Below are 18,237 nucleotides of genomic sequence, written 5' to 3' on the forward strand. Positions count from 1 at the left end.
TAGATAGCAATTGCTTGTTTGAAGGCAAACAGACAGGAGGAATTAAGAACTCAGTTCTGTTAACCAAGCCAGGAAGCCTGAAGCCCATTTTGAACAAAACAGCAGGGAGTTCAAGTAAGTTTTAAACACCATTTTCTCTAATCTAGCACAAATATCAAGAAATGGCAATAAAGAGAATAAAGAAATGTCTTTTTCTCTTCAACAACTAACAGCTGCTGAGTCAGTAATGGGAAATTACTGGGAACAAATAGGAAAGTATTTTTGATCCACAAGGATGTAAGCAATCAATATTTCATCAGTGAAAAATCTGTTGTAGGTTCAGAAACAATTTGTTTTAATTAGAGTCCTCAGTAACAATAAATTTGTTCATATCTGCCTGAAAACCATTTGTCTGAAGACAATAAGCATTACTCCTAGTATGATCTTCACTTACAAGGCCATGCTCTGGTTTGACATTGACATACACAGAAAGAGGTCTGTCCTTATGCAACTGACCTAGAAAACTGCCCATCTCTTACGTTTTTAAGATGGGAACTACTTATGTAAGGAGGTTTGTGTTATTCTGTTTACTCCTACCTCCTTGCATTTACAAACACACCGTTGAAATAGAAACACACAGGACAGAAATACAATGCAGTTTGCCATGCAGGAACTTCAAGAAACGGTTTCAATAATCCAATCACCCCCACATCATTTATTACAAATCTATAAGTTTAAAACTTAGTCATGATTTCACAGAACAAAATCAAATAGAAAAGAGGTACATAAGGAGGAAATGAAATCTTGGCCAGAATAATTTGAAGGTCTTATACTACTTCCCAACGCTACTGATATCTTGCTCTGAATTGATGGAATGGATGGAATCAAGACAGCAAATTTCACTACTGTGGTTGCCTCTGCCTCTCCTTTCTCCCCACTACTTTTATGATCCCTGCTACTTAACTGAGTTTTTAAACATTTTGACATGAGGAAAAACAAAACTTTACTACCTCCACCAACGACAGCACATTTACCACACCTCACCATCACCCAAAGCATAAATTTTCCATACCCACTACTTCGCCTCCTCATTTCTTACTCCAGGAAGAATGTTTTTGCTGTGCCACCCTTATTTTCGCCTTCTGTCTAACCACAATTTAATCAAAATACTCTTCTGAAACTGCTCCTGGGCTGTGGCCAAATACACATGCTGAATGCTGCATAAGCTCAATTTTGGTACTAATCTTGCATGTGGAAAAGACCCTAAGGTGTGATCAGAATTTAATTTTGTTTCTTCAATAGTCAGATGGCACTAGAAATAATAGTTTTTGAATATTAGGGCCAGCTCCATCCCATATAGGATAACTAATTTAGGAGCACCACGACAAGTTGCAGGTTATGAAGGAAGATTATTCATATTAATCTTCCTAAGTAATTCCTAGTGCAACAGGGCATTAAACATCTCAGCTAAGTACAAACATGCAGGATGCATCTGGATATAATCACAACTCCTGAACAGTGTTGTTCTTCAATCAAAGCAAGAGATAAAACCATCAGTTAGAGGTTATTACATAATATGATTTTGTTTAATCACGCAAGGGGAAAAGTCTTGTCACGTATTACAGCTCAAAATCAACTGCTGTCCTGTGACTAAGCAGATTTGGATCTCTATGTTCTGCTGTGTTAATTCTGGGAGAAGAAATGCAATGATGATTAGTGACCTTCCCGCATTAAATATAACAAGCAGAATCTTCTGATCTAAAAAAAAAAAAAATTTCAAAGTTTTGAAACTTAAATCACAACGATTATGTCTTTGAAATATTATATTTTAACATGTCCAAACATTCAATGGCATGGAGATGTGCCAGGGAAGGATCAGGCTGAGTGTGGGGAAAAAGTTCTGCACCAGAGGGTGGTAGGCATGGGACAGGCTGCCCAGGACAGTGGCCATGGCCTCGAGCTGCCAGAGCTCAGGGACACAGGGTTTGGGTTTTGGGTGGAGCCAGGAGCTGGACTCAGTGATCCTCAGTCTCTTCTAACTCAGGATATCCTGTGATTACATGTTAACTTGTCACCAGAACTGCATATCTTTCCACAGCAGAAAGACTGACTAGTGACCAAGAGCAAGTTGCTTTTTTTTTTTTTGCTTTTGTTATAGTAAGATATAAATTCATTACATTTACTGTATTTAGTCCTATCAGCCCTATTTTGAGAAACATCAAAACCCAGCTCCTGAAGAAATAAATGAACCAAACCACCAGAAGCTGAGCTAGATTCCTTCTGTGTCCTACACAGAGGATTTTATTTACAGGAAGAGAAGCCAGAAATCGGAGCTGTGACATTATTAGTTGTTACGGCAAGTCTTTCTCCAACCCACTGAGATGTCAAAACAATTCTGAAAACTGGCGTGTAGAAACTAAAAATTTCATTCATACCCAACAACTTCACTCATAACCAGCTGCACTTGTTTAAAATGGTGCAGTTCCAATTTGAGTCTAACAAGTCTGTCATTTAATTTAAAACTGCACAGTGGGATTTCTCCCACCAAATTTATCCAGTGATGTATCTTAGTATACCTAAATCCAACGAAAGAGGGCAGTGTGACAAGCTCAGACACAAACACTACTATGGCTCTCTGATGAAACAAATGATTTTCCCATAGCTGCAGACTAGCAAGAGTCACAATGTGCAAACTAAGACCTAAAATTTCCAAATCTGAATGAAGCCAAAGCACATCTGCAGAAAAGATTCTGCTGACAGTCCTTTCTCTTCCTTCTGCAGGTTTAGTACACTCCAGTTTTAACTACCAAGCATATGTAACACCATAGGTAGTTAGGGCGAAGAAAAATCTTCCTGCACAAAAGGTGAGCTTAGAAAGAGCAGCAGGCTAGGTAGGTTAATCAGGCTCTAAACAAGTTGTGTGTTTGCTGCAGTGAATGCAGGATGTTCTGTTTAATGATGTATGCTCACAGATTTCTATGCATGTCTTTCCGAGGTGAAGACTGATTAAGAACACTGTCAAAGAACAGTAAATCAAATGAAAATAAAGACCTTGGAAATGGAAAAAGGCCAGAAAGCAAGTTCTTTATTGCATGTTACTTCAGTTATATTGTCCTTGTTATTAAAGTTTCCAAACCCAGGACATGGGAACTCTGCTAACCCAGAGTAATAAAACAATTAACAAGACTATCCCATGTGAAGGTTTGAGTTCAAGTGTCAAACTCTCATAGTCGGGAAAAAAACAAATGCTTGTCAGTAGCCAGCCTACAACCAGCCTGTCAGTATCAAGGCCAAATTCTTTTTTCTTTTTGCCTCTCTCACAAGTCTGCCTTAATTAATAACTGCGCCAAGAGTTAACTTGGTCTGAAGCATTAATCTTTTTTCAACCTTAAGGACAAAAAAGCAGACAGATCTGAAATGCACTGTTAAGCATGGGAAAGTAGTCATGCAGTAGAACAGCCACATAAAATCTGAGTCCAATAAAAAGTTTCAAAATGGGTAAGCCTCCACATGCTGCATTCTCACAGAACCCGGGCATACTCAGCTGAGATGATGAAACTGATCTGATCACCACAATGCTGTTCATGTAGAATGAGAAACTGCACGCTAGAACTAAAAGGAAAACAAAGCCCTCCCCAGTCTTCCATCAGCTCCAGTGGCAAGCCTTATAGACCCCCGGAATGTAGTCTCTAGACAAAAGGCATGCCAAGGGAAAGTCCATGCCACCTCTCCTGGAAATCTACTACTGCAAAGAATAATTATAAGTAAGGAAAATAGAAATAAGAAAGATTACCTTTGACCAATAGTTGTTACCATCTGAAGGCTGTTCAGTGGCCTATGTGATCCAGTTCTCAGTGGATCAGTGTCCATATCACAAAACCCAACACCACAAATGGTACTAACTGGCAACCTTGTTGGCAGTCTCACCAGAGAGGCCAAGAATTGAATGAGCATGGAGACTGAATCCCCTCTCATCCCTAGAAGTGGTCCCTTCAGGTCAGGGTTGAGGCACATTGGTGGGGCAGTCTGGGGGAAGCTTGCACTCCCGCTGCCTGTGCTGTACCTGTTCTGTGGATAAAAAGAGGGCTTCAGTCTCCACAGCCGTCAATCCAGGTCCTTTCACACACAGCTGAACTAAATTCATACACGAGTTTGGTTTTCTCTTTGTTTTAAAGAGGGATTACCTTATCCCAAGCATAATCCTTTAAAAAAAAAAAAACAAAAAAAAAAACAACCAAACAGCTAGACAGTTCACAGAAAGGAAGAGTCAAACATCACATCTTATTCACTGATAAAACCAAAATAAAGTAACATTTGGCAGCTTCCCCCACATACCTTCTGTGTTGTTGTGTTTGTTGTCTGTGTTGAGGGCTTAGTGAAGGTTATTTTCACTGGCGACATGTGTGGCGGTAAGGAGTTGGCAATGCTCTGCATTATATTACTCATCTTGGGGCTGCCACTTACAGGCACTGTGATAGTTTTAGTGACAGGAGTCACTGCCTTCGGGACTTCTTTCAGGAGAACAGGGGAAGAACTGGAAGAATTAGTTCGCCGTCTTTTGCGGGGCTTTTCATCATCATCCGAGCAGCTGACACCTGGAAGAGAAGTGCTTTTCTAAATTTATGTTTTCCCCTACTTGTGGCTCTCAGTGCTTTCCAGAACACTTCAAACTTACTGAGTCTTGCACACATTTCCAAATAAAAGAAAAAGAAACAGAGAATAAATTATATCTTATGGTCACAACCAACCCACAACACATCATAGATGTGTTATGTCCTTAATGAAGACCCCACTTACAGTGCCAGAAAACAAAGAAACATAACCCCCAAAACCTTGCTTGGCTGCTTCACTCCATTTAAAAGACAGAAAGAATGCAGAGCCAGTGCTGGAGTTTCATTCTATCTCTAGAAGTTTGTCCAATGTGACTGCACATACACGGGAGTTAGGATAGCATCAGCCTAAAACTTCATACTACACTGCTGTTGTTGGTTGTTTACTGGAAAGCTGAAGTTTATCCTCCTGTAGTCCTTCCTGATTTCAACCTCTGCACATTCTTTTTGTTACAACATGCTTTTTGTTACAGTACCTTTCTCCTTTTCACATCAATATAGCATCTCATGTTCCACTTTCATTCATAACATACTTAAACCTCACTTTGCAAGTTTAGTCTGGTGCATTTTGTGCAATAGCAAGGCATCACCTTGCATGCAATTACAGAAAACAAGTCTAGCCTCAAAGAATTTCATTCATCCCCACAACTGCCGACTGCACAAGTAGAAACAAATTACTGCAACATTCAACTGAGCAAGAAATATTTCATTCTACAGCATGATCAAGGGACCATAAATACATATGAAACTTTCCTAAGTAGGCAAAAGGTGCATAAACTGATATGCATTGCAGAAAGACACAGTTTAACTACCTCGTAAATTCTTAGTTACTAGGTAACGTGCATGTTTACCAAAATAGCCAGGGATAAACAAATTCAGTAAAAATATACACAGGAAGGACTTGATGCTCCTCTACAGAATAAGATTGAAGATCTTGTATTATATGCCTGTGGCTTACAGACAGCAAACAGAGCCATAGCAAAAAGCATTCTTGCTGGTAACACAAAGAAACATGGTTGGCAGACAATATCTAATTAGGGTCAGGATCTAACTACACTCAATCTAACAACTAAACATTCAGGCATTCAAAAAGTAAAGATGCAGGAATGAACATGGACAAGTGGCATAGCAAATGGTGTCCAAAAGATGGCATTCTGTATTAGCCCATAACCAATTCATTGGCAGGTACACATCAGAGTCATGCAGAAGGCTGATGGCTGCCCCCACACACAGATGGGAAACTGACCAAGAGAAAAGCTTGCAGCTTCAAAGATTAGTCTTAGCACACTGAAACACCATGATTAAGCATGGATCTGCAAGTCAAGGCTCAAAACAATTTCCTTTATGGACCAGAACAAGCCTAAAGGTGAACCCCATCCCTAGAATACTATGAATATCTTTTAGCAACAGGCTTTAAGTACTACACAAAGTACACTTCGTAAACTTGCAATGAATGCAAAGTCATCGATCACACTGAAAGTGGGCAGGAGTTTCAGAAGGAGATGAGAGAAGTATTCATCTCAATTAAAAAACAAAACACACGCAGCCTGCACGTTAGGACACAGTTGTTACCTTTGTGCATTACAAAGAAATACTGAAGATAAAAATGTATTTTTATCCACCCTCTTCCACAAAACAATAACAAAAGACTAAACAGATTGAACCAGCTGAATATTATCTCCTCTTCTTATGTACAGCTCATTTCATTTCTCATTTTCACTGCTGGAGTTTTGTAAGAACGTTATTCCTGTAATTTCATGCTAGAAGCTGTACTTCTGCCAAGTGCTCCAGAAGCACTTAACTCAGAAGTAATGCAATTCGACTGTAACTCACACATGACAAGCAAGGCAGCAGAGAACAGAGGAGTTAATGGCTCAATCAGGCTGTGACTTGGGTGAGGTCACAACAGATCGGCGACAAAGGCAGGACTATAACTCAGCCCGTCCAAGTTTACTCTTATTCAGGTTTGTTAAAACTGCTGTGACTGATGCAACACGTTCTGAAAGATGGACAATTCTTTTAAAAGACAGAAGAAAATAAAGCAAGTGGCAAGGGAGGAAAAAAAAAAACAACTAAGAATGGCTGGAATAAAAATGAGAACCTATCATCTCTCTATTGTGTGTCTAGACTGGTTTTATACTCATTATCATGTAATAATTCAGTAAGTCTAAACTACATTTTTAAGAGGTTAAAAACATTTTCCCCTTCAATCATTAAACTAAAACTGAGTGATGAGCACAATGAATCAGAAAAATTGAAAAAAAAACCTTAATGGGTTTTGTAGGTTGATACAATCAATACAGATGATTGTTTGCAGGTAACATTGCAGTCATGTACAGTTTGTTGCTTTTGGCTAGCAGATGTTACACAAACACGTACACACTGCATTAAGATCAATTTTCAAAATGTTAGTTATCCATAACAACAATACAAATAGCAAACAGCACTTCTGAACTACTTCTTTATTAATCTCGATTTGTCATCACCCTTTTGATAGGCATCAAAATTCAAATAAAATCAGAATAAAGCACTTTTAATTTCACATAGAAACCAGCTCAGATGATTTGGACGTATTTATGAGGACTTACTCTGCTTTTGGAACTAGCTCATTTATTAAACAAAAACAAAATAACACACCAAAACAACATGAAGAATGACTGCTTCTATTCATCATGTGCTGCATTTCCAACCTAAACACATCAAGATGGATATTTGTTGAGGTCTCATATCCAATCGGATTTCCAAAGTTGCTTAGGTACTTCACAAAAAATTTGCTACCAAATGAACCACAGAATTACTAGATGTAGTAAACACTGTAATTTGTTCAACCATTGAGTTACACCTTAGAAATCTTTGCATTCTCTCAAGCTGCTACTATTTGAACATAGTATGCCAAAAGCCAAATTCTTAAGCAATGCAAGGCTAGTTTAGAGCAAGTGGGGACAAGCACAACAGCTCTCTAACTGAAACCATAGAATCACAGAATGGTTTGGGTTGGAAAAGACCTTTAAGATCATCTAGCTCCAACCCCCGAGCAGGGACACCTCTCACTAGATCAGGTTGCTCACAGCCCTGTCCAGCCTGGTTTTGAAATAAGGGCACAAAAATATTTCCAAAATAATGCATAGATCAGCTGTGGAAGTGGGAAGGAGAGATCTTCCTAACTCAAATAAGAGACTATTTGCAATGCTTAAGCAGGACAAGGAAGAGGGAAGTCCTCTGCTGAAGCAACCTGCAGGGCCACCTTAAAGATAACTGCTGAATAAGCTGGATTAGAAATCCACTGATATAAAGCAATGCCTATACTTCACTTTGAAAATATTTTACAGTCTTGTTGTTACTGCTCCCTGCAGTAATTACCTTGGAAAAGGGAAGCAATACGCTCATTCTTTAGACTAAACTAAGGCATAAAGGCATTAAATGACTTGCCCAAGGCTAGAGTGTCTATTTCAGTCCACACTTCAGCCACAAGATAGGCCTTTTTTTTGCCTTTTGTTAATCAGTTACTATCATCACTTACTTTTGACATAAACAGTACTTCCACTAGGCAAGAATATACTGGAGACTGATCAGGTGGGTCTAAGGGACTTCACTGTTGCTACATTGCAACTTGGAACAAGGGTAGATGTTGAGGTTGAAGAGGTACTTGTGCAGGAATAGCAAACCACCACTGAAGAAGAGAAAAGACACCTTCCATACAAGTGAAGCACAGAAAATCTATTATTCTACCACTATCTCAGCAATTGAAATGCAAGCTAAAGACTTATTGTGGGGCATATACTTGCTTCTGCAATCCTGTTATTGTTGAATACTCCCAAGTTTGATTTCAGCATGGCCATGGAATGAACTGCCTTCAGAGGAGAAATCTAACCTCCCCTCCCCTCCTCCCATACCCAGAAACTTGTGCTGCCATTTCTAGGGTTTGTCTTTTCATCCTCCTTTACAATACTCAGATGTTTTACATTACAGTTCATTCATTTATCTTTAATTTTAGTGTTCGTTCAGTATAATGATCTCTTTCATTTCTGTAAATTTTTATCTAGATAGGTAAGTGACAGAAGACAGTTTCTGCCTCCCCTCAAATGTACATCACTTGAAGAAATCAAAACATTCCTTGAGTAATGAGCAAATATTTTTGGTAATGGCTATTTTCAACTTTACTTTCAAGTCACAAAACAATGCTCCAACAGTTCTTAGAAAACCAGAAAAAAAAAAAAGCCTCTTTGAAGAAGTGCTACACATCCTGTAGTTGTATGAAGCATAACTGAAGGTCATCCAGCGAAGTTACACATAATATGTGATAGCACTGTTTAAAAGAAAAGTAGAAATCAATCTTGTAACTTGGTACATTTTCAAAAAAGAAAGATTTGGATTTTTAAGGCATCTAGCACTAAGAAAACAATTTAAACCATGAATAGCTTGTGTAGAACCTCAGCATTCTCTCACCTTCCTTGTTTCCAGTTTCTGCAGGGACTGGAAGAGACGCGTTGTGCTGAACAGCTGCGTTGGCAACTGCATTAGCTGTAACAGTGAAAGCTGTTTGTGGAACAAGCCGTGGCATCAGCGGCACCAGCCGACGACCTTCTATAGACCATTCCGAAGAGCTGTTTGGCCCAGACATACTAAACAGAAAGGAAAACCTTTTAACTTCTCTGCTGACTTTCCTACACACTCAGCATTCTTACTTAAGTTCCTCTTTTCAACAGTGAAAATTTAAGTCTGTTTCTAAAGACACACTAGAGAAATATCTCCAGTCTTCTTCCTTTCATGACAGCCCTTACATTTTTCCCAACTGATGCAGAAATCCTCCCATATCTAAGAGTTGCTGCTTCTTTTAACGTGATGTTTTACAAAGCCCTTACAGGGCTGGGGATGTCATGTTCAACTCCCCCATATTAGATTATCTACTATTCAGGTAGAGTTAGTTTACCCTCCATTTCTGGATGACAAAAATACCTAGAGATCACATAGATTTCATGAAAGATTACCAAAACTTATTATCTTGCAAGAGAAAAATCTCAGCTTCTAATGCAACTCTTGTTTTACCTCAGCAGAAATTTCTCAGACTGATTGAAGTAGTCCCAAACAAAGTAATAGCACGTGAAAAGATTCAAGCACATCTTTCTCTACAGAATCCAGCCTGCTCCTCCCTGATCTGCTGTAGGGAGCCTGCTTTGCAGGGGGCTTGGACTCAATGATCTCTAAAGGTCCCTTTCAACCCCTACAATCCTGTGATTCCTCTCATTTTCTCTCAACCATAGTACTTACACACAAACCAGAATGCTTCAAAAAATGCTTGCCTAGATAGAAAGCTGTTCCTGCTTATAACTGTTTTACAGCACTCATTTGAGAAATCAGTAAAATCAGAATGACAGATTATTTTTCAATGCTGTTATGTTGCTCTTAAACAAACCAACCCATTTAATGTATTAATATATTCCGAAAAACAACTTCCCACATGAACTACTGCAAGCAAGTTGCAGCAAAAGCTACAACAAATTAGTTCATAAAATGCAGAGGATCTGCTCTGCTGTTAAATCTTGATATGCTTCAGCATTCTTCATACATATTCACATAGTACAAGCAGAGCTGCACCAGCTGAGGTAAAAACACATTTTTAAAATCAAATACAAGACTACAAATGTTGCGCCAAGCAAAGCTAGCAAAGTCTGCTTTCCTAACGAGTTAGATTATTTAAGTCAAATACTACATTACCAACCATCACTTACAAAGAATTTACCAGAGGGAAAAAAACAAAGAGATGCAGCACTTTACAGTTGCACCTTGCCTGGATTATAATATCTCGTCCGTTTGAAGTTCGCTACTTCGGGACAAACTGTACTCTTGCTCTGGAAAATGCTAAAAACAGAACTACTGCTTAAAAAGGATACTTTATTCAAGGAAATAAGCCAGACTTGACAATACAATGCTTATTTTTCTTTTATTATCTGTTCTCTTTCTCTAAAGAAGTGCGAAGAAGTTCGTGGGTTTTTGTTTGGTAAACAGCACATTTCTAATTCTTTAAACATGAGCATTAAACCACTAAAATGTTAAATATCCTGCAGCACTAGCACAGTATGCTAATCTTGGCAAGTCCACGTTCAGACAATTGCTAACTCCAAGAAGCTTGTTAGTTGCATGATTTCCATTCTTTTTTCCTCATTATAACACCTAGGTTACATGAGGCAAACTAAAAATCAGTGGTTATAACACAAAAGAAAATAGGGAATCATCACAGTCCACCCCTCTTTTCAGCACACTTCTTAAGACTATTAACTATCAGAGACACGTAAGCGCTTGTCCTCTTGCTCCTCTCTACCTCTCAAAGTCACATGGAGCCTGGGAAAGCAAATGCAAGGAGAAACCAGCCCAACTGATGCCAGCACAGCAGCTGCATCAAGCAGGGAACAGTGGACACTGATGTCATCAGACAGCTTGCTGCAGTTCTTTTTTTTTCCACCTCACTGCTGATGCATTGTTTTCCACTAGTGTCTCTCATCTCTTTCCTTCCTTTTGTATTTCTAGTTGGACAAGTATCTCTTAATATGACCTTCACAAATGCATTTAAACACAATTCAACTCAGAAACAATTATAAAACAAAGATGAAAAACTGTGCAAGCTGCTCATCAAGTTTACATTTTATCTCTTTTCTCTATTTTGTTTCTTCTGGTCTATTTTACAGAAAGCTCCTCTTGACTCTTCCCTATGCTGTGCCATACTGTGAACAGGATGCCCTGAGATCCAAAAGGTTAAAACCGTTCTGGCACTCTGACTTAAATCTGATACGGTAATTCTTTCAGTCAAACACTGCTCTTTAAATCACCATCAATCTTGAAAGTTCTATCGTTCAGTTAAGGCATAATGGATTTTCCAAAAGGCACCTTTGGAAATCGTGGAGGAAATGACCTATAACTTACTTGTGTGCAATAGTCGTTAGCCGTTCATCATTTACTGCTCTTCGAACTTCAGCACGATGTCTCTCTGTTGAAATACTATTAAAAAAATACCAATATATTTTAGTCAAAGGGAGACATGAACATTTATCTACAATTTTCAGCTAAAACGAAACCTATGAATAATCCACTCAGGAGACAAAGGGGGACAGGTATTTAGGTTTCAGAGATTGTCACTTAATTTTTGCTATCACAGTGAGAAAGTATGAACATATCATTGCACAACAAGTGCTACTGAAGAATGAGGAGAACATTACTGTTCGCTGGGTACCACTGCAAAACAGCTGATTTTCAAATCAAAGATGGAAATATCAAAGTAGAAAAACTTATACAGAACATACAGCGTTCTTCTTTGCTGTACCGTGGTCCCTAAGACCTCAAAATCCTACCCTGACAGAACTTGGAACTAGCAAGCATTCATGAGATAGCTGCAATCACTAGATAACTCAAAAGCCACCAGCAAAACAGTAAATCTTCACCCACAGAAACTCAAAACAAACCAGAATCAAGCGCCCATAAGATGGAGAATCAAGATTTGTTTTACAATGGTTAGTGATAGAAAAAACACGTTAGGTTCTTAAAAGAAAAGAGGCCACCAGCTCTTAGTTTATAAAGGTCAGGGTTACCTAAGCACTTTAGAGAGTTCTCCAAGAAGATCCTTCTTCTCTTTCGTAAGATCTCCCTGTGCACGTAAGGCACTGATGACACCTGCATATGCCTCCAGTTCTGAGGAATTAGAGCAAACAGTAGTTCTATTTAATGCTCACAGCAAAAGGAAAAAATGTTATTTTCAGTATTGCTGACAGTACTCTATTAATTTCCAAAATCATTACAAGGAACGTGTCTTTCAATTATTTAGCGCTTTTCAGGAGAGATTGATGGTTTAGAACTCTCTCAGTCAATTATTCTGCAGCCTACAGCTTTTCTATGAAACAACTGTATCATCACAGAGGATTATCTAGTTGTATAAACCCAAGCACTCCCCGAGCTGACAGTTCAACATAGAAACCTTGAAAAAAAGAGTCCAGAAATTTGAGTAGTAGCTTAGAACTCTCTAGAAGCAGAAGAAAATATTTAATACGTATCACTATTAAAAGTTGCAAGGCTTGGAGAAGAAATACTGTCAAAAGAGTAATGGACTTGTTTTCCTAACACTGCTCTTTAATTAGCATGGAGAGCATGAGCTCCATTTTGTTAAACACGATCATCATTATCTTTTCATGCCCATTCACCTGATATGTACAACTGCTCGAATCTGAAAACAATGCACTGCAGTGAATTAAAGCCATACAGTACACCAAACAATCCAGCCAGTCTTAAATGTAGGGCCATCATGAAGATTAGCATGCAAAAATGTAACTCTGATGTAACATAAACATGTAATACCAGGTGACTCATAAGAACACCATCAGTGCTTTCAAAATAACATAATAGCTAAAGGCTACTGAAATACTGGATGCTGTCCTACTAAACAGGGTAAAAAACACCTAATGCATGTACAGTTGGAGTCTGCTAGCTTGCTATTCTAAGCATAGCACTATGTGTTAAAGAAAACATTACTAAGGGCCATGCTTTGAACCAACAATACCAATTATTTTGCTATTTCTGCAGATTACTTTCATTCAGAGCTCCATTTCAACAACCAGTTATCCCACCCCCACAACAGATCCCAGTTAGTCAGAAGCATAAATAAAAGGGGCAGGCCAAAACTTAACAAGAGCCCCAAAACACATCTGAATTTTCCTGCAATTAAAGAAGACTGATGCTGCTCGGACTGGGATTCCAAAAAGCCAATTAACAAATCAAATCAAGGAGTTGGGCTGAAAAGAAGCCCTGCTCTGCTGCCCTGATTAAGTAGGAAAGACACAAAGCAGAGTCGCCTTGGTTAACTCCACAGCCTGCACAGGGATGCTGGGAGACCTACAGAAGCATTTGCAGCTTCGGTTATAAAACATTTGCTAATTAATGCAATGGTGATTAGTAATATCAACATTTATTTAGACAACCATGTTACAATATTTAAGATACTAATTATTTTCCTCTGTTAACAACATAAAATAATCCTCAGATACAATTGTATAATTACTTAGCAAAGAGATTCTTCTTTTCATTTTCAATACAGATGCTCTATACTAAGACTAACAAATGCACACCCTGGCTTTTTGAGAGTTAGAAAAGATTACATAGAAGCTGTAACTAGCTTCCTCACCTTCCTGTCTACACAGCATTACTAACTGACGTGCTCTCTTTTCAAGTTGAAACCACCAAGCAAGTCAATAAATGCTTCAAAAACCAGGTTTCACAAATAAATACCGTTATTTCAAGTGCAAGGTGATTCAGTTATAAGCCACGAATGCTGCAGGGCAACACAAGGCATTGTACACCTCAGGATACATTTCAGCTTTCCCTGCACCACTGTATTTTGCCTTGAATGAGCAACCACACGAGATGTTGCACTGAGAGCTCAACTGATTTGCTTTGTGGCTTGCAGACTAGCTGTGCCCCTTCTCCCTCCAGCCTTCTGGTGTGTCTGTATAAATGGAGAGCTCCTCTACTCTAGAAGAGACGCGGCAGCTACAAGCTCTTATCTCTGTTATGCTGGCAGGGCCCTCTGGCGGGGACACAGCTCATGCCAGCAAAAAAGATTTTTATTTCTTCTGTTTTTTTCCTGTCGGCCTAGGTTATGTCACTGGAGGAGGTGTAGCTGCAGTTCTGTTTGGCTCAGCTACACCAGCAGGGTTCTGCCAGCACACCGCCGTCGGCTGGAAGTTTTTTTTTCCACCCTTCCAGCCAGCAAGAGCTACGTTAGCATAATTTAGTAGCAGAGATCCGGTCCATATTTTTTGGCATTCTGCACTTTCTCCTAGTTTTGTGCCCCTTGAGACTCTCTTCAGACCTAGAGCTATCACTTTAATGGATGCACGGCTTCGTTTTGACGCTGTGTGCAACAACTGCGTCACCGCTCCAACAGAATGCAAATCCCAGATTCTCAAGAAGCAAAGTGAAAAAAAGAGCAAGGTAAAACAAATTCACATCTCTCAGAAAACAGTGGCGATGGCTTCACAGTATATGAGAACGTTCACATAACTAAGGAATACAACACACAGTCTTTTAGCTTTCAAAACGTGAACAAGAAAAGCTGAGTGATTAACATGACTGTCACAGGAAGTTTGTGGCAGGCTCAGCTTTCCTCCTGACATCACCTCCTAGAAAAAGCTCCTCAGAGGACAGCCTGAAAAGAAATCTACTTCTCTTTTCCTCTAATGCTATGCATCATTTAATTCAGAAAAAGCCCTTAACTTAAAACAAAACAAGTTTCTTAGGAACGCAAGAACCACAGCATAGGATCAGATGAAAGGATTCTCTCTCTCCTATGGTAGCCAAAAGCTTGCATGAGAGGAAAGAATAAATATTTTTATTTGCTTCCAAAACACAATGTCTCCTTACACATCTGCAATTACAGAGCACGAAAAATCTCAATACACACACATTTGTTGGGCAAGGTACACAGACATTAAGCTAGAATTGAAACAGCACAAAAAGCTCCTGCTGTAAAGTTAGGACTTTCCACATCTCTCTGACAACTCACGTAAGTGAAGGCAGAAAGTTACAAGATATCATAGAATATTTTTTGTTACATTTCAAGACTGTGCAGTGCTAGAAGTAGAACTCCATGATTCTCACAGGTCCCTTCCAGCTTGGTATATTCTATGAATCTGTAAGTCTTTACTACAGAAACACCACAGTATCCATCAAATCAAAATCCTATGCATTTTTGGTACAAATAGGTGCCTTAGCACAGAACTGAAGAACAAATTAAGATTCTCTTCTTGCCCAGATATGATATCACACGTTCATAGCCATAAACACTGCCACATCAAAGCAAAGATGGACAAGGATATCTATGAGAGATTTAATCAAACGAAAACAATTCTGTTCTACCTCGATTGCTCAGGCAGAGCATCTGCCCAACATCATTTTAAGCCACAGCTGTCAGCCTAATGACACACGGAAGAAGCAGGAAATCACTTGTAAGTTGCCTGTAGACGTAATAAAGTATTTCATGGAAGCAGCAGGCAGGCAAGTCTTAAAAGGGCAAACATACAGACCCACAAATTGCATCTTACTGTACCCAGTTTGCGAAGGATCCTCTTGCACTCATCTCTGCTGAGATCCAGAAGCGTTGGCCACACCACAGGCATCTTCTCCCTGTGCTCCCGCAGAGCTCAGCCTCCCTGCAAAGGAACACAGCCGCAGTAAGCGTGAGCCCACCATCTATCCACTTCCCAATGCAAAGTCCCCAGGCTGCTCTCAACACCACATTCCCTCCCATCCCTGCCCCAACCTAATGGCATGGATTACCATGCAGGAATTCAGCAGTTTCACAAAGGCGTGGGGCTTCCTATGCTCTCTCCCACCAGTCAAAGCCTTTCTCCTGAGTTTCCTACCTCCTGCCCCAGTCTTTTCTTTTTCATGCTGAAACACTCTCCGAATAGATGCTCGAGTCTCCTCCTTCTCTTTATGCACAGAGCACCTATTATAAGAACTCTTCCAGCAATCCACACGGCCCCCCCCCCACACAACGCATTTAGCACCGATCTATAACAGAACGGCAGCAAAACAAAAAATAACGCAGAAATCTGCTTTCCGCGTCCCCTAAAATAAAAAGAATAAAGTAAAAATTAAAAAAAAAATTCAAATATGGGGAAAAAGCCTTACGAGGAGAAGATATGGGGGATGGGAGGGGAGGGAGGGAGCATCTCCCCCGAGGAGGAGAAGGAAGAAGGGCCTGAGGGGAGCACAGGGAACAAAAGCCCCGGCCCCATCCCCAGGCTCGGAGCTTCCCGGGAGGGAGCCTTCAGACTACAGCTACCCGGGGCTCACGCCCGCCCTTCGCGGGGTTCCTCCGGTACCTCAAGCGAGGAAGAAAGGCCCTGAAGGCAGAAAGGAGGTGAAGGCCTCGCAGACAGGGAGCAGGCGCCGGGCCCGTGAGGGGGCGGCGGGTCCCCGGCGCCCCGGGGAAGGAGAGCAGCCCCGTTCCTCATAGGGAAGAGCCTCGGAGAAGGCAGGGAGGTGCTACTTTGGGAGCGAAACTCACCTGGCCGGCCGTGCCCGGCACATCGAAAGACTCCTCGGCAACTCGACCCCTCCTCCCCCCGCGGTGCCGCTCTCGGGTTTGTTTGGCGGCGGTGGCGGCAGCGCTTCCCCGGCCAAGATGGCGGCGGGGCGCACTGCCCATGCGCCAACTCCGCAAGGCACGACGGGAGTTGTAGTCCGCGCGCCCTCATCCCTTCATTCAGCCACTCAGTGAGCGAGGAGATGGAAGAAGCGGGAGCCAAGATGGCGCGGGGAAAGTGCGCCGCGCATGCGCGGCGCCGCGGGGCACTCCTAGGAGATGTAGTCCGCTGTGCGTTTGTCTACGAGGTGGGAAGTGGCGCCGACTGTCCCGCCATAGCCCTGCAGGCGGATACGGGAATCGAGAGGGGACAAAAAGCCGCGCGCGTTGCTCTCTAAGGCTGGGGTAGTAGAGGGGTGCGTAGCACCCCATAGCTACACCGTGAAACAGCCATTAGCGTAACGATGCGATTTTTACGCCCGTCACACTTCTCAAAGTTTGGTCGTTAACCGTCGAGCGCAGTTTCTGAAAGGAAATCCGGGGCGTTATTTGCCCGTTTCCAGCTTTCTGACTCAAAATCGTGTGCGGTGACGGCAGCCAGCCCTCCTCAGAGCAGACAATGCGGTGGTTCAACCTGCAGCCGGCAACCGCACCGGGACGGCTACATCCTGCGAGCCCGGCGGCTGCCTCAGATCTAATAGCCGTATTGGCTTTTTTTTTTTTTGGTATGTGTGTGTGCGTGTATTTTGTGGTTTTCGTAGCAGTGCAGTCGATCATAGCCTCTAGAAAGTCCTCAGATGGGATTAGAAGTGAAAAAATAAACCATCTTTGGCGTGCAGCTGAAGCCCGAAGGAGACACGGCGGTTTGTGGCTGTGGTGTGACAGAGAGAAAGGAGAGCAAAAAGAAAAAGAAAAAAAAAATCAAAACAAGCAACAACAACAACAACAAAGACAGAAAACCGTAGATACAGGATGAGCTCTGGGCAGTAGGCCTTCGTGGGGCTTTAGTTTTGCCTCATGACTTTTTTTTTCTGCGCTTCATTGTGTGTGTTTCCCAATTTTGCAAATATATATATATGTGTGTATATATATATCTATATTAGTGCCTGAGAACTGAGGACAAGGATGAGAAGTGTCCCCTCTATCATAGTTGTCCCCCTTCATCCTGCAGATCATAAATCATTAAGACTGGAAAAGACCATTAAGGTCCCCAAGTCCAACCCCAACCCATTCCATCATAACCACTGGCCACGTCCCCCAGGGCCACTTCTCCACGGTTCTTGAACACATCCAGGGATGCTGTCTCCACCAGCAGCCTGTGCCTATGCATCACCACTCTTCCTGAGAAGAAATAGTTCCTCATATCCAACCTGAACCTCCCCTGGTGCAATTTAAGGTGATTCCCTCTTGTCCTGTAATGAGTGTTTTCAGGTTGTGAGGAACTGGTGGTTTAGGGCCCACACCTGTGCTAGAGAAACCCATTTTTTGCAGAAATTTGTTACTGTCTGCAACCCACAGCGGGTCTTTTCACAGAAAATCATATATAATGAAAAGAATTGAGACTTTTTTTTTTTTTTT

At 41.1% G+C, this 18,237-nt stretch overlaps 1 protein-coding gene across 8 annotated transcripts in view; it reads right to left on the reverse strand.

The window, feature by feature from the left end:
• Positions 1–16,763, reverse strand: part of EMSY (EMSY transcriptional repressor, BRCA2 interacting) — a 39,134-nt gene extending 22,371 nt beyond the window's left edge. For 7 of the 8 annotated variants that reach the window (XM_048951448.1, XM_048951455.1, XM_048951442.1 and 4 more), the window contains exons 1-6: positions 16,642–16,763; positions 15,676–15,778; positions 12,170–12,269; positions 11,508–11,582; positions 9,036–9,211; positions 4,315–4,574 (exon numbers count right to left, since the gene is read on the reverse strand). In XM_048951448.1, coding sequence (XP_048807405.1) covers positions 4,315–4,574; positions 9,036–9,211; positions 11,508–11,582; positions 12,170–12,269; positions 15,676–15,745 — 681 coding nt within the window. In that variant the 5' untranslated portion in view covers positions 15,746–15,778; positions 16,642–16,763. Of the gene's footprint in view, positions 1–4,314; positions 4,575–9,035; positions 9,212–10,318; positions 10,382–11,507; positions 11,583–12,169; positions 12,270–15,675; positions 15,779–16,641 lie in introns of those variants that run through there. The other variant, XM_048951468.1, reaches the window with a different exon arrangement.
• Between the last annotated feature and the right edge of the window lie 1,474 nt (positions 16,764–18,237).

Source organism: Lagopus muta, chromosome 1 (assembly GCF_023343835.1).
Source record: "Lagopus muta isolate bLagMut1 chromosome 1, bLagMut1 primary, whole genome shotgun sequence".
NCBI lineage: Eukaryota > Metazoa > Chordata > Aves > Galliformes > Phasianidae > Lagopus > Lagopus muta.